The sequence below is a fragment of the Nesoenas mayeri genome, assembly GCF_963082525.1.
Source record: "Nesoenas mayeri genome assembly, chromosome: 17".
NCBI lineage: Eukaryota > Metazoa > Chordata > Aves > Columbiformes > Columbidae > Nesoenas > Nesoenas mayeri.
Window position 1 is genome coordinate 9,558,080 of NC_137565.1, and position 13,432 is coordinate 9,571,511.

The window sequence follows — 13,432 nt, forward strand, 5'->3', positions numbered from 1 at the left end:
GTTTCTGGTATCTGTTGGAATTGTTGCAAATATGATTCTCTGTTTCTGTTTAACAGTTTTGAATACTCTGGATAAAATGTTCTTAAGGATAAGCACATTAGCTGCAGTGTTCAAGTGCCTATGCTTAATCTGGCATGCTTACAGAAGCTAGACCTAATATTTTAGGCCAGGTTAAGTAACAGGTTCATTTCACTGTCGTTGTGGCTTGGGTCCTACTGCACTAGTTGTTTTTCAAATAAATGATGAAAAAAGCCTTTTTTGCAAGAGCTTCGTCATTCATTCCTTTAGAGAGCCTCGTTCAGGAAAGCATCTCTAGGCAAAAAGGGCATATACTGTTAAAACGTGCCTGTTTGTGATAGACGCCTTTCAGCCAGCATCCGGGATTTACAGCTCACTGGAGGAATAGGGCTCTCAACCCAAGAACAACATTTACTGGGCAGGCACTTCAAAAACACAAATCATCCTGAAAGCAGCCCCAAACCTTGGCAGCCTTGCGTTCAATTAAGATTTAGGAATTTTTCACTGCTGGAAATAAATTATAGCCAAAAATAAAAGCTGGAAAGCTCTATTCTAGAACCTCATTCAGAACAGAATGCATTTTTCATTGAGTAGTATAAAGTAGTGCTCCTCAAGAACATGATTTCCCATGGAAAGCATGGGATGTGCAAAGCAGGAGGTGTGAGTGGCAAGTGCGCTTCCCTCAGCCCCAGTCACGGCACGCAGCCCTAATCCAGATGTGCTGCTTCTGCTCGCATTTCAAACAGGATTGCCAAAGCAGACCTTCTGAAGCCAAAAGGATTTCACCCATCTGTAGTACTGTATTCTCCTTTTCCTAGAGGTTTTATCAGCTCTGGGCTTTCAGTTGCGCTTGTCTTGGCACCAGCCTAAGCACTGGGAACTGTAGCATCAAAGGGACTTACTGCAGCTTTGCCAGCTGCTACAGCAGCAAACGTAAGCAGTGGATTTGTCAACACTTCCATTTCTCCACTTTCTTCTTTGGAATTTTCTACTGGGCCATTTTTTAAGATAGAGAAAACCAAAAACACCAAAAAACCCCACCAACCAAACACAAACACCAAAACTCTCCCATTCTAACAATGAAGAAAATGTAAAAAGAAGCACTAATACAATGAGACTGAATTAATGTTCCATTTAACCTCCTCTTGTTGTCTTCTACCACTCTTTGCAGTCTTTCAGCCTGTTCAATTTTCAGTCTGTGCAATGATTCATATATTCACAGCAAGTTTATTTTAATTTTCAGGATAAAATTCCTCAGTATCTGACACGCATTCTAGACATTTTCTTCCTTTAAGCCTCTCATTTTTATTTATTGTTTGACACTAGTATAATCAAATCTATTCAGGGAACTTTCATATACCTCTGTTTCTGATTGATTGTGATTCAGTTATACTATAGAAGTTCAAATAATATTTTCACTATTTTAATTATATACTTCTCCTAAGGAACAAAACTGAAAAAATGACTGTTCTTTTACTTCTGAGCACACATGAGGTTAATTAACAGAATCCCAGAATGTCAGGGGTTGGAAGGGACCTCGAAAGCTCATCCAGTGCAATCCCCTCATGGAGCAGGAACACCCAGATGAGGTTACACAGGAAGGTGTCCAGGCGGGTTTGAATGTCTCCAGGCTCTGACACCCTCACTGAGAAGTTTCTTCTCAAATTTAAGTGGAACCTCTTGTGTTCCAGTTTGAACCCATTACCCCTTGTCCTACCATTGATTGTCACCGAGAAGAGCCTGGCTCCATCCTCCTGACACTCACCCTTTATATATCTGTAAACATTAATGAGGTCACCCCTCAGTCTCCTCTTCTCCAAGCTAGAGCCCCAGCTCCCTCAGCCTTTCCTCATAAGGCAGATGCTCCACTCCCTTCAGCATCTTTGTTGCCCTGCGCTGGACTCTCTCCAGCAGTTCCCTGTCCTGCTGGAACTGAGGGGCCCAGAACTGCACACAATATTCCAGGTGTGGTCTCCCCAGGGCAGAGTAGAGGGGCAGGAGAACCTCTCTGACCTACTGACCACCCCCCTTCTAATACACCCCAGGATGCCATGGGCCTTCTTGGCAACAAGGGCCCAGTGCTGGCTCATGGTCATCCTGCTGTTCACCAGGACCTTTTCTGCTACGCTGCTCTCTAAATTAACTAATTGCAAAAGGTGAATGTTAAAGATAACCAAAATGTTATGACAGTCATTTTGCTACATAATGCTGTTTTGCAATACAGAATTCCAGTTGCACAGATTGTAACTTCCAGATACAGAAAGCTAAGATATTTAACAAAAATATTTCTTGAACTGCATTCATGTTGCTTTATCTTTTTTGGCTTTCTGCCCAAAAGAGGAAAATATTTTTTAAAAAAATCTATTCCCTCAACAGAAGTTCTGAAAACTGAAAACTTGCAATTGTGCATTTCTCTGATATTAAAGGCATATAAGTCAGTTTTATTAGTGTAAAACATTGCCACAGTGCCCTGAAGAGTATCTCTCCAAAAGCCAGGTGTTTTCAGACACCATAGTGCTGGGATTCACCCCACGACTCCTCAGGAGCTCTGTGCTCTCGCACAGCTGCCCTCGTCCCACTGAATGACTTTCAACAACTTGTAGCCTCTTTCCTTCCAACCCTGATCAGCCACACAACCATCTGTGTAGGAAACGAGCTGTCCCTCACACATCTAACAGCCACCCTCTGTGACAGAGCAAACCTCTTTCTCTGTGAGAATATTTAAAATATACTACAATGTAAGTAACAATCTAATGAACATTTGTCAAACTGATGTCATGTTCACATTACAGTATCAATTTCCCTGTAACTGAAACTTGCTACAGTCATTCTTAACATTTTCTGCACTCTTGATGTGCATGTTTGTTATAAAGTATAAAATCCAACATTTAGGTTGGTGTTTTTAAATATGCCAGTCCAAGTTCTCTTCTGAACATATTCCCTGTGTTCTGCACGCTAAATTCACCCTTTTTTGTGAATGCTGTATTTCACACCAGGTACTTGTGGAAGCAGAATGTCTGCAGAGGCTCTTATGATTAAGGGCTGCACTGATGCCTTTTAGTGTCATCTTAGTGACATCTACTTTATCAACCAGCAGATAAAACCAACAATATTTACCTGGAAAATCTGAAGTGGGGCAGCCTGGCGGTGGCTGAGGCTCAGCTTTTGGGGAGTAATTATCTCAACACTTCAGTCTTGTCTGCAGTAACCGGTCTGAGGACTTTGGCACAAGTAGCACATATGTCAGATTGTTTTCCTTCCTTCGTGCATTTTGGCAAAGATTTCCCTGTGGAGGAAATTAATAAATTTCAGGATGACATTTCTGTTTTCATCCAAAAGAATAAGGAAAAAAAAATCACCCCCTGCATTATTTTCAGTCTTTAATTTTTATGATTTTAAAAAAACCTTCTCTGAGTAAAGGAAAGGCACTTTGTCAGAGAAATAAAAGCCAAGAAATTTCCTGATTTATGTGACCAGTATTGCATGCAAGATCAATTGAATGCATGCTATACGTATGCACGTGCATTCACATGCTTAGATACGTAGGATGATCATGAGTGTATCTGTATGTAAGTTAAAATCTAGAAAACTTAAAGAAGATTAATTATATGGAAGGTGAAAGCGGGTAGAGTTCTGAAGGGCAAAATATATCAACGCTTACACTTCAATGAGCAAGCAGACTGACAATTAGAGCTAGGAAAAAACATTGTATGTCAGTGTTACTTTACTACTTCTATTTCACCTTCGTTTTGACCATTTGCTTTCTTGTATATCAGAATGTACGAATGTAGTATTATTAAAAGAAGGAAAAGCTGCTTTCATTTTGGAGACTGCCTTCTGACACCTTGTGAATGACCAGCAATGGATTATACACTACAACAACAGAGAGCATATTGTATTATTTTCACTGTAGTGATTTTGATGATTTTACACCAAAGGATCTGAGGCTGACACCAGTCAGCAGAGTGCTTGTCTTGGTCAATTATTGATCTTACCCTCTAGATAATTCTCGTACAAAATGAGAATCCAGAATTTATTTTTCAGATCGGCAACTGTTGTCATCCTCAGGGTTTTCAGAGATGCTGTGATAAAAGACATTCTGTGGACAAGAATTTTTAAGTTCTTTTCTGCTCTTTTCATAGGGCATAAATGATTTAGATGGTTGCAGAGAGTCTTAATTAGTACCGAAATTACATTTTTTTAAAAAGTTAGTGTTTCTTGGGGTTCCGAACTGTAACAGACAAGTTAATATGGATGTATTAGTTGTAGCTTCTGTGTTAATTATTTTCAATGGTGCTTTGATTTTATCATTTCACACATGCTAAAGCAAAGATCCTAAAAACAAACCCAGGACATGCAGGAATCTCTTTCCTTCTTTACTCTTGTTTATCCGCCCAGTTGTTCCTGTTCCCTGTTAGACACATGTTGGATTTGCATGGGATCCCCAGAGTCAGCCCCATTCTGCGCTTCTCCAGTGCACTGCTGGCTTTTTAATATTTTTATAACCTTCATTTCTATTTTGTTTTTTATTCAGACAACATCCTGAAATCCTTGGCATTGGAAAAATTCTCAGCAGTTTCAAAAGCAGATCCCATAACGCTTTTATGAAGTTTACAGCTATTGAATTTTTAGTGAGGATATAACAGACACTACTATTGAGGTTGTGGTTTTATAGCTGGTAAATACCTAGGGCTGGCATAAGATAAATGCATTTAGCCAATGCACAGATGTGAAATGGTTTGAAAAAGAACTGTTTACTATTTCCAGTCCGATACCAATATTGACAGTGTTTTCCTCGGTTCTCAAATATCCTGGAGTTCATTTAAACAGGGACTTTCCCCCTTTCAGGTAAGAGATACTCTTTGTCTGTAGGCACAGGCATCCTTTGGGACACTACTGTTTATTCCTGTTAAATTGTCATTGCAAGAGAATTATTGTTGCAAAGAGAAGGAAAATATTCAGACTTTCAAAGATGTCAACAGAATTTTCCTCTTCAGTTAGAAGGGTATAGGCAGGTGAGTTCTATTTCCTTTACCATGGTCTGCCTCCTGCTCCACACTTACCAGACAGAAATTGCAGCCCAGTTTTATAGTGGGATTATATTTAATCTATGCCCTGACACAGCCTTAACGCTGGAAGCACTGAGATTCAAAATGCCAAATCTTACTGTTAAATTAGCTGCTACAGGGTTCTCAAACTATGCTCTTGTGACTGGTGACTCAGAAATCTTCTCAGGGAGTCTAACGATTGTTTTTTCTCCATTTCCAGTCATGAGCAAGGAGTTATTAAGGAAGGTCTGCTGGGGCAGGATTGTCTGTGGTCATCTTGCCGTTCAGAAAGGAAACAGTATACAAGCACTGCATTTTAAACGCATATAATATATGCTAGCACTCACTAGTTTAGTAAACACTTTGCTACTCCTGAAATGGTGCTAAATTATTGCAGTGCTAGCGGGAGAGCTGCTAGGTCTGGAAATTCCGCTGGGATGGTTTGGCTGTTGCTGGTCAGTGAGCTGCCACATGCAGGGTGCGCTCCCAGCGCCATCCTCCCGCTGGCGCTGCTCTGCATTGCCTTCCGTGCCTCTTCCTAAGTAGAAATGCTGTTACTAAACCTATCAAATAGTTGTCTGAACATCCCAAAGCGACATCAGAGGTGTTAGCAAAACATTCACATCATATAGAACCTGTGTTTACAGATTATTTTACTATGTTATACCTACACCGTATGTCACTTTGTAGCCATGCATGAGGCACATGCTTCGTACTAAAACAAACATTTTAATAGCTCTGAGTTGAAAAATAATGTTTCTAAGAGGGTTTGTAATGTGATTTAATTGATTTATGTAATTGAAAAAAAACAAACAAAAAACCAAACCACACAAAACACCACTGTTATGTACTATAAATTCCTCCTTTGTCTTCGACCAAATTGAATTTGTTTACATGCCCTGCAGCCATACTGAGAGAACAGAATAAATGGCAACTCCTCTTCGGGCCTTTTGATAAAAGAGTCAGGAAAGGGAGGATGAGAGTGGCCAGAGGGTTATGAAAAGGAAGAGATGAGTGCTCAGATAAAAGGCAGCCCAAGGGAAGATTACAAGTTCTCAGAAAAACAGATCAATAGTGATGTTAACTATGCAGCTGCAAATGTAACTATTTGCATTTTGAAAACATTTTTTCCCTACCACTTCACCACGCCCAGGGCATCTAGAACACTCTCGGCAATAGATAAATCGCCTCCAAGAGGGTGGTGTTTTAATGTAAAGTCAAGATCCTGCGGATACCATCATATTTTTCAGTACACGACTGCTAGAAACACCAGCTCACCTTCCCCTCCTTGGCTTGCTCAGTAAGATGCAAGGATCTGAGACTGCTCGAACTTACAAGTAACTCTCCAACAACTTCCCACTGACTTTGTCTCTTCCCTTCGCCCTTTTCCCTCCTCAACCTCTCACCCTTTGGTTCCCCTGGGAGAACCATGATGAATTCCCACCTGGAAATTTCAGTCTGTGTGTCAGGATAGTCTCTTTTTGTTGGTGGTAGTGGCCTTTCCTCTCCATCCTCTTTCTCTTTGCCACATTGAGACTTTTGACAAGGTCAAACAATGTCTTTGTTTCTATATTTATATCTGGAAAGATTCCCTCCATAGCATGAGAGCATTTCAGATAGGACAGCTTGACAAAACCAGTAGGTAAGAAAGCTCTTGGTACGGAGACCTGGCTGAGTAAAACAAAACGCATTTTAAAACATGCAATGAAAATAGCCCAAGCATTCCTACAAAACAAGCACCCACTGGCTACATATGGATTTCTAACCATAGAATAACTACTACTTAATGGCTCCACAAAATACAATAAAAGCTATCCTAGTTGACACTCTGTACATTATCTTACCAGCTTATTGAAACAGAAAGACATAAAGGGGCTTTGTTGTATCTTTTGCAGTCGGCACTGCAGTGCGATAGTACGACTGGCACCAAAAGACGACATGATGTGCAAATACAACAAATGAGGGATGACTGAGTCAAAGAAACTCAATAAACATTAACTGGAAGGAATAGACTCAAGGGCCAATGGAAGCAGTCCTGTCTAGAATATTCTGGTTGAATAACTTAGAGCATAAGTGAAAGACACAGACACAAAGAGGTGAAAATTGGATGCTGATAGTACTTGCCTGCAATATGATGATAAAGTGATAAAGAGAGTTGAAACAAGTTAGTGAGAAAGATCTGGAAAAGAGGGAATTACAGAAAACTAAAAACAGAGATGAAGATGATGGGCTAAAAAATGGCTACTAAATACTTGAAAAGCAAGTGCAAATAACAGTAATGGAAACCTGTCTGGGAAAGAGAAAAGTACATCTACCAGCACAAGAAAGGCAGCCAGAACGCTATGGCAATAGCTGTGACAGAAAGATGGGAAATGAAATTAAAGAAAGTAATGGCTTCTCTGGGCTCAAGCCAGAATGCTGACTGCTCTGTGCCAGAACAAGTCTCTGCTTATGAAATAGTATGATGAAATGCTTATGGTATGACACTATCCCAAGGAAGGTTGGTATAGCGTGAATTAAAGCTACACAAAGGGTCTGGAGGAGCGTGGAGTTTAAACGTGAGTTCTCTGCTACTCTTATTTACATTCAGTGTGTTCTCTTATCTAGAAAGAATGAAATTACTTTAAGGTCAAGTACACCAGATGTCTTTTTCGTTCAAAAGCATCACAGATCACCTGGTAAAGCAACTCTGCAATGAATAAGTGCTTGCTACAGGGGATGTCAGTTTATAAGTCTGTCACCTCCAATTCATTAATCTCCCTCTGAAACCGTACCTCCAAAATTTTGGTTTTGTACTGATTTCCACAGCATCCTAGAATTTAGAAGCATGTGACTGTGTGAGCAGCCTGTGTATCCCAATTTCATGCACACAGGCCACATAGTTTCTTTTCATTAAAAACTTTGGGAGGAGTTTTAAAAGTTGATTTGAAAAATCTTGTCTTTCGTAGGCTCTTTCGAAAGACCATTGGGAAGTGTGGCCCAAGCAGCTCTGGCTGTGATTTACAGCCATCTGAGACTGCTGGAAGCTGCTGCTGTGGGAGCAGTGCGCTAGCGGCTCCCTGCAGCCTGGGACTCCGTAAGGCACCCAGTGTTCCCAGCCATGTCCCGGCTGCCGTCTAACCCACCTATAACCCTTCTATACCTACAACCTACAATCTAAACACCTGTAACCGCTGGGCAATGGAGTCAGCTCTGCAGGCTTTGCTTCCTTCTTAGTGATCTCTCCAACAGAGTCTTTTGCCAAAGAACGCAGGTTTCCTTTATATCCTTCTGTCGGGACAGTATGAATGGGCAGGAGCTGATCCTTGAGAATTGTCTTTTCATTCCTCCAGGGGACATAAATGTAGTGTTGAGGGATCATCTAGTAATATACAGAGCCATAGCTTCAAAGAGAACATTTTTTCACTTTCCTTTCCCACTTTCTTTTTTCACTTTCCTTTCTGCCACAAGGAGAAATCCTCGGGTTTAGAATGCTGGCAGCCTTCAAGAGTGAATTGTCTGAATCTGGTTTTCCTTATTATTTATTTGAATTCTTACAACAACTGACCTCCAAATGTAGCACATGTAGTAAAAGCTGAAATATCACCCCTAGGTGTTTCTTTGCATTTGCATTAGCAGTGCTGTCCCCAATAAGGCAGTAACATAAGAAGTTATTCAGTGTCAGCAAAACCTCAGAAATCTGTACAACAGAATAACCTCTAGATTAGAATCACTTGATTGTCAAGTTGAGGGATTTCTCCCATGCACTACCAAGGGCCATTAAAACCTCTTCCCCTCTTGTCCTTTTATCCCCGACTGCAGAGATTCGTTTGAAAATACCTTGATGACTCTTATCCACAAAACTTCCTTATCTAACCACATATGAATCACTTTGAAAGGAGCCACATTTCTCTTAGCAACCAAAGAATCAGTCTTAGCAACAAGACAGCTGGAGAATTTTGTGTTCACATAGTTACTCATGGACAGTACGTTCTGCTTTCCCATGGCATCGCTCTCTCAGTGTTCAATTAGTACTGGGTAAGAAATGGTACAGATCAGACATTTGCTCACAGCAAATGATCTTTCTACCTTTGATGCTATTTCCTTTTGGAGATAGTGCAAGTACTGACTGCTGGAAAGCTCAAAATTTAAACTTCCCCATGACAGAATTACTACAAAGAAATGTGTGAGGAAGCTGACAGTTTCCAAACCTCCACTTCCCCCACAGAAATGATAGTGGAGAATCAAAGTATTAGCTCTAAAGGGTGACATCTCAGCCCTTCTTAACATCTGTTCATGTTGAGAACAGTTAGAAAGGCTGGATATAAGCTGACATATATATATGTGTGTGTGTGTGTGTGTGTGTATACACACATATATATACACATACCTATATATATGTATTTGATCTATTTTCTTAGCAAGAATAATTTGGGAGAAATATTATAGTGGGGGAAACTGGGAACATCAGACAATTGCCGTGCTGAAGCATTGCTAAGATCCATTTGTAAACAGTTTCCATCTCTAACATGAGTTACCATATGTATTTTGATCCTATTAAGCAGGTAGAAAGAGTAAATGCACTCACACTTCACCCATGTTCCTTTTCTGTCTCCTCCCGTAGGGGCTGTTGACATACTGCATGCTGGTTTGATTCCCTTTCTGGTACTCAAGTTGAAGACTGAGCCAGATGAAATCCAGGAGCTAATCCTGGATACACTCTCCAACTGTCTACGTGTGGAGGCTTCTGAAGCTCTTGTAAATGACGCTGTTACTATCCTGAAGGAAAAGCTCACTCACTCATCAGTGGCCATCAGAAGCAAAGCAGCTTGGGTCCTGCTGGAAATTGGGTAAAGAAATCTATAATACTTAAGCCCAAGAAAATACTCATTTCATGAGTTAATCAATGTCATTAGTTTCCAATTGTGTTCTACTACACATTGAAGCTGTCACATTTCACATGTAAAGCAATACCAACCTGAATGCATATATAAGTAGAAGACTTCTTAATATCGCAACTGCTATAAATCACTCAAGAAACCAGATGCTGATGAGGACATGTCATTCCTTCTCCTATTTTTCTTCAGTATTGGCAGTGGTACAGCACTGCTGAGAAAAAATCCTTGCATGAGAAATTGTGTGAGAATAAGATGGAGGTAGGGAGGAGGTCTCTGATTTGTTTGGACAACTGCTCTCTTGCAAAAAATTAAAAGTCCTGGGAAACATTCAGTGTGATTGAGGACAAAAATAGTTTTGTGACACAGGCTGCTATATACGTCAGTGATGGATCAGAAAAAGCAATCTTTAAATTAAATTTGTTATCAAACACTGGATGAAAGGAACAACTTAAGTCCACTGTCCTGCAATCACAAAATGTAATAAAAGTGCTCAACAGATGTCTAGTTTAAAAAGGTTTGTAGATCATGTAGTTTACATACCAATTGGCACAAAACGCTTCCTAACTGAACCTATAACAAAGCAAGGTCTTATAGGAAAATAAAGAAATAGATAAAATGAATCAGAAAGAAAGCAGAAATACTCCCAGAGTACAGACAGCAGCTGTGTTCTGGTTCCCTGCAGTAGCCGGGCCATGTGAAACATTCTGCACATTAAAGAGGCTGGAAAGAAAGAGAGAAAGTTGACCTGGGAGAAGATTTAATTGCAGACTCCTAATTCAGCAGATTTTAAAATCTGCAGAGGGTTCATCAGGGGCATGGGCTTCTAACTAAATTGCCATTAGACCCACCAGCACACTTAATCCTACATCCTTGTACATGCCCATCAATCTCCAGCGTAGCATAGAGAGTTAAATAAAAAAAAATTTAAAATCCAAACCACCTAAAAATAGCCTAAAAATTTGTTAAGCCCAGACGCATAGGTTCATCTGATATCACCGGTATCGCATCAGCACGCAAATTTAATAGACACCATGCACAAACAGCCATCCACTCTCTTTCCTTTGTGGCTGGGCAGTGCAAGGAGCAGAGAGAGCAGGGCTGTGTGTGCTGGCCCCACTGCGGGGCTCCGGGCAGGGGACACGCAGGGGCAGCCGCACAGTTGGCAGACACACTTCCAGAAGGCAACTTAACCATCTCTCCCACGCAGTACTCATCCGGAGGGAAAAAACACGATATGCGAAGAGGTTACTCCTGTGCTGGTGAGCCTGCTGGAAGATGCAGATCCTGAAGTCCAAGCTAGTGCAACCGGAGCACTGATGTTTGCGACTGTGAAACCTCAGGGTGAGAGGCAGAGGCGGTTCTGTGGGATGCTTTCTGGAAATCCAGTTCTAGGCAACTCAGTACCAAAGCTTTTGCCCTCACCCCCCAAGTCCTCAGTTTTTGATAATGTTAATTAAAGCTCTTCAACAAACTGTAAGATTAGGACATCTCTTCAGATCTGTCTTGAGCAACTATTTTTGCTGCCCCACAGTGTCTGGGGGGGGACAGTATATCTCACATTTCAATGACCTGAAGTAGGTCAAGAAGTTCTGTATCTGCCCCACCTGCATCGTTTCCCTCCGCAGTGCTGCTCCAGAGGGGAAACAAGTTTCCGTTCCAGTCCAGACCACAGGGACCCACATACCTGAAGCTGCTCTGAATCACCAGCCCTCAGCAGAGCAGCGCTGCTTTCTGGCAACTCTTTTGTGGTTAGAGGCACTTTCTCTCTCACAGCTGGGAGAGGAATGAATATTAATAAGGCCTGTAGTTCTCCCAAGTAACTTACATGACACTGAAAATACTAACTGCTAAATTTTCAGTGTGATGAATGAGTAATTAGACATAAAAGACTCTTAATAACAGCAGTTGTGTTCCAGTCCTCCTCTGCAACCATCCCCCTGGCTTCTGAAGACAACACAGGAGTGAATCTCAGTGTTTGAAGTGTCTTTAAAAATAAAAGAGTGGAGAATGATCTTAAGGGCATTTAACCCCATCCCACCAAATAGTCTGTCCTATCATTCAGTGCCTCATGTGTTCTTTGATAAGTTGTTGCAAATGAAATAATAACGTGCAAGGGAGATGAAGTTCACTGAGTGATCTTTTTTCTTAAAACTAAACAGCCGGCAGCCGGCTTTGGTGTTCACAAGAAAAGCATGTCCTGCCTCTTCACACTGTACCCTCTGGGGCGCCCAGAGCTGTAGCTGGGCAGGGAGCAGAAGTAGCAATTCAGAAGCAGGTTGATTCTATGTAATAACATGTTTTAAAGGTGGTTTATTTCTCTACAGGGAGATTCTCAGCCCTAGGTGCTGGAGCCATTCCACCTCTGCTGAAGTTGGTTGCTGAGGAAACCAGCAAAGCCCGTCTGAGCGCAATCAAAACCCTCACCATGCTGGCCGAGGTACCAGAGGGCCGCAGGACCCTCCTGGGTCACACAGACACATTTCAGCAGTGTCTGAATGATCCCTCTGAGGCGGTGAAAAGAGCTGCCCAAATCGCCATCCGCGTCATCCAGTGGAAACCTTTCTGAAGACAGGGTGTTTTGTAGAGATCTGTTGCCCTCTGTTGTTGTCTGCCTGTAAAGGTTGCATGATTATATGAGACTTTCGAAAACAAAACTCTCTATTTTGGTTACTCTCAATCAGTTCCTCCTGAAAAGTCCTTTGTCACCAGTTTCACATCTATATTGCAGGTCTTGAGCAGAATAATGGGCAAAAATAAAGGCTGGGAAGTCTAGGAGTTATTTCCTGAGTTATCAAGATTCTTCTGTGATACAAGAAACTGATCCTTTTTGTTTTCTACATAATGTCCTCACCTGTTTATTTTGAATCTCAAAATATCAAACATTAATCAATAACTAATTATATTAGAAAGGTTCATAACTGACCTCTCCAGTAGTCTTGTCTATGCTGAGAAATTGACCTAACAACATGAATTTACATAAGTTTTGCTGCAAATATTTGTTGAACACGGGATTAGAACCATTTAGAGCATCACCACAGAAAAACCAATGCAATGTCAAAGAAGGGCTTCCCCTAGAGAATTACGAGGCTTTCCCAGCCTAAAATATCATCAAATACTTCTCAGCATTGTTCTGAGAAACGGAGATGCTGACAAGACTGGTCAGCAGTGACTGTGGTGCAGATGGGCCCGCTGGCCTGGGCTGGGAGCACCCGGGTGGGCAGCCCTTGGTGCGGCCAGACCCGCTGCCTCTGACAGGACAGGGCTCTGCCCCTGCCTGGAACTGTTCATAGTATGAAACAAAAGTGCCTCTGTGGTTGTCCTAGTACTTGGTATTTTGTAGTTTTGTGCAGCTGTAATCTATCCTTTGAGTATTTAGGCTGGATATTAGTATTTATCCTTTGAGTATTTAGGCTGGATATTAGGAAGAAATTCTTTACAGAGAGAGTGGTCAGGCATTGGAATGGCTGCCCAGGGAGGTGGTGGACTCGC

The 13,432-nt window shown here is 41.4% G+C and overlaps 1 protein-coding gene across 1 annotated transcript in view; it reads left to right on the plus strand.

The window, feature by feature from the left end:
* The window catches only part of RSPH14 (radial spoke head 14 homolog), a gene marked incomplete at both ends in the record, with an annotated part of 69,080 nt that extends 56,571 nt beyond the window's left edge, over nt 1-12,509 (plus strand). Inside the window, 3 exons of the mRNA XM_080355602.1 lie at nt 9,670-9,895; nt 11,151-11,284; nt 12,268-12,509. Of these exons, the coding sequence (XP_080211728.1) occupies nt 9,670-9,895; nt 11,151-11,284; nt 12,268-12,509 (602 nt within the window). The remainder of the gene's footprint in view (nt 1-9,669; nt 9,896-11,150; nt 11,285-12,267) is intronic.
* Nucleotides 12,510-13,432: the final 923 nt, after the last annotated feature.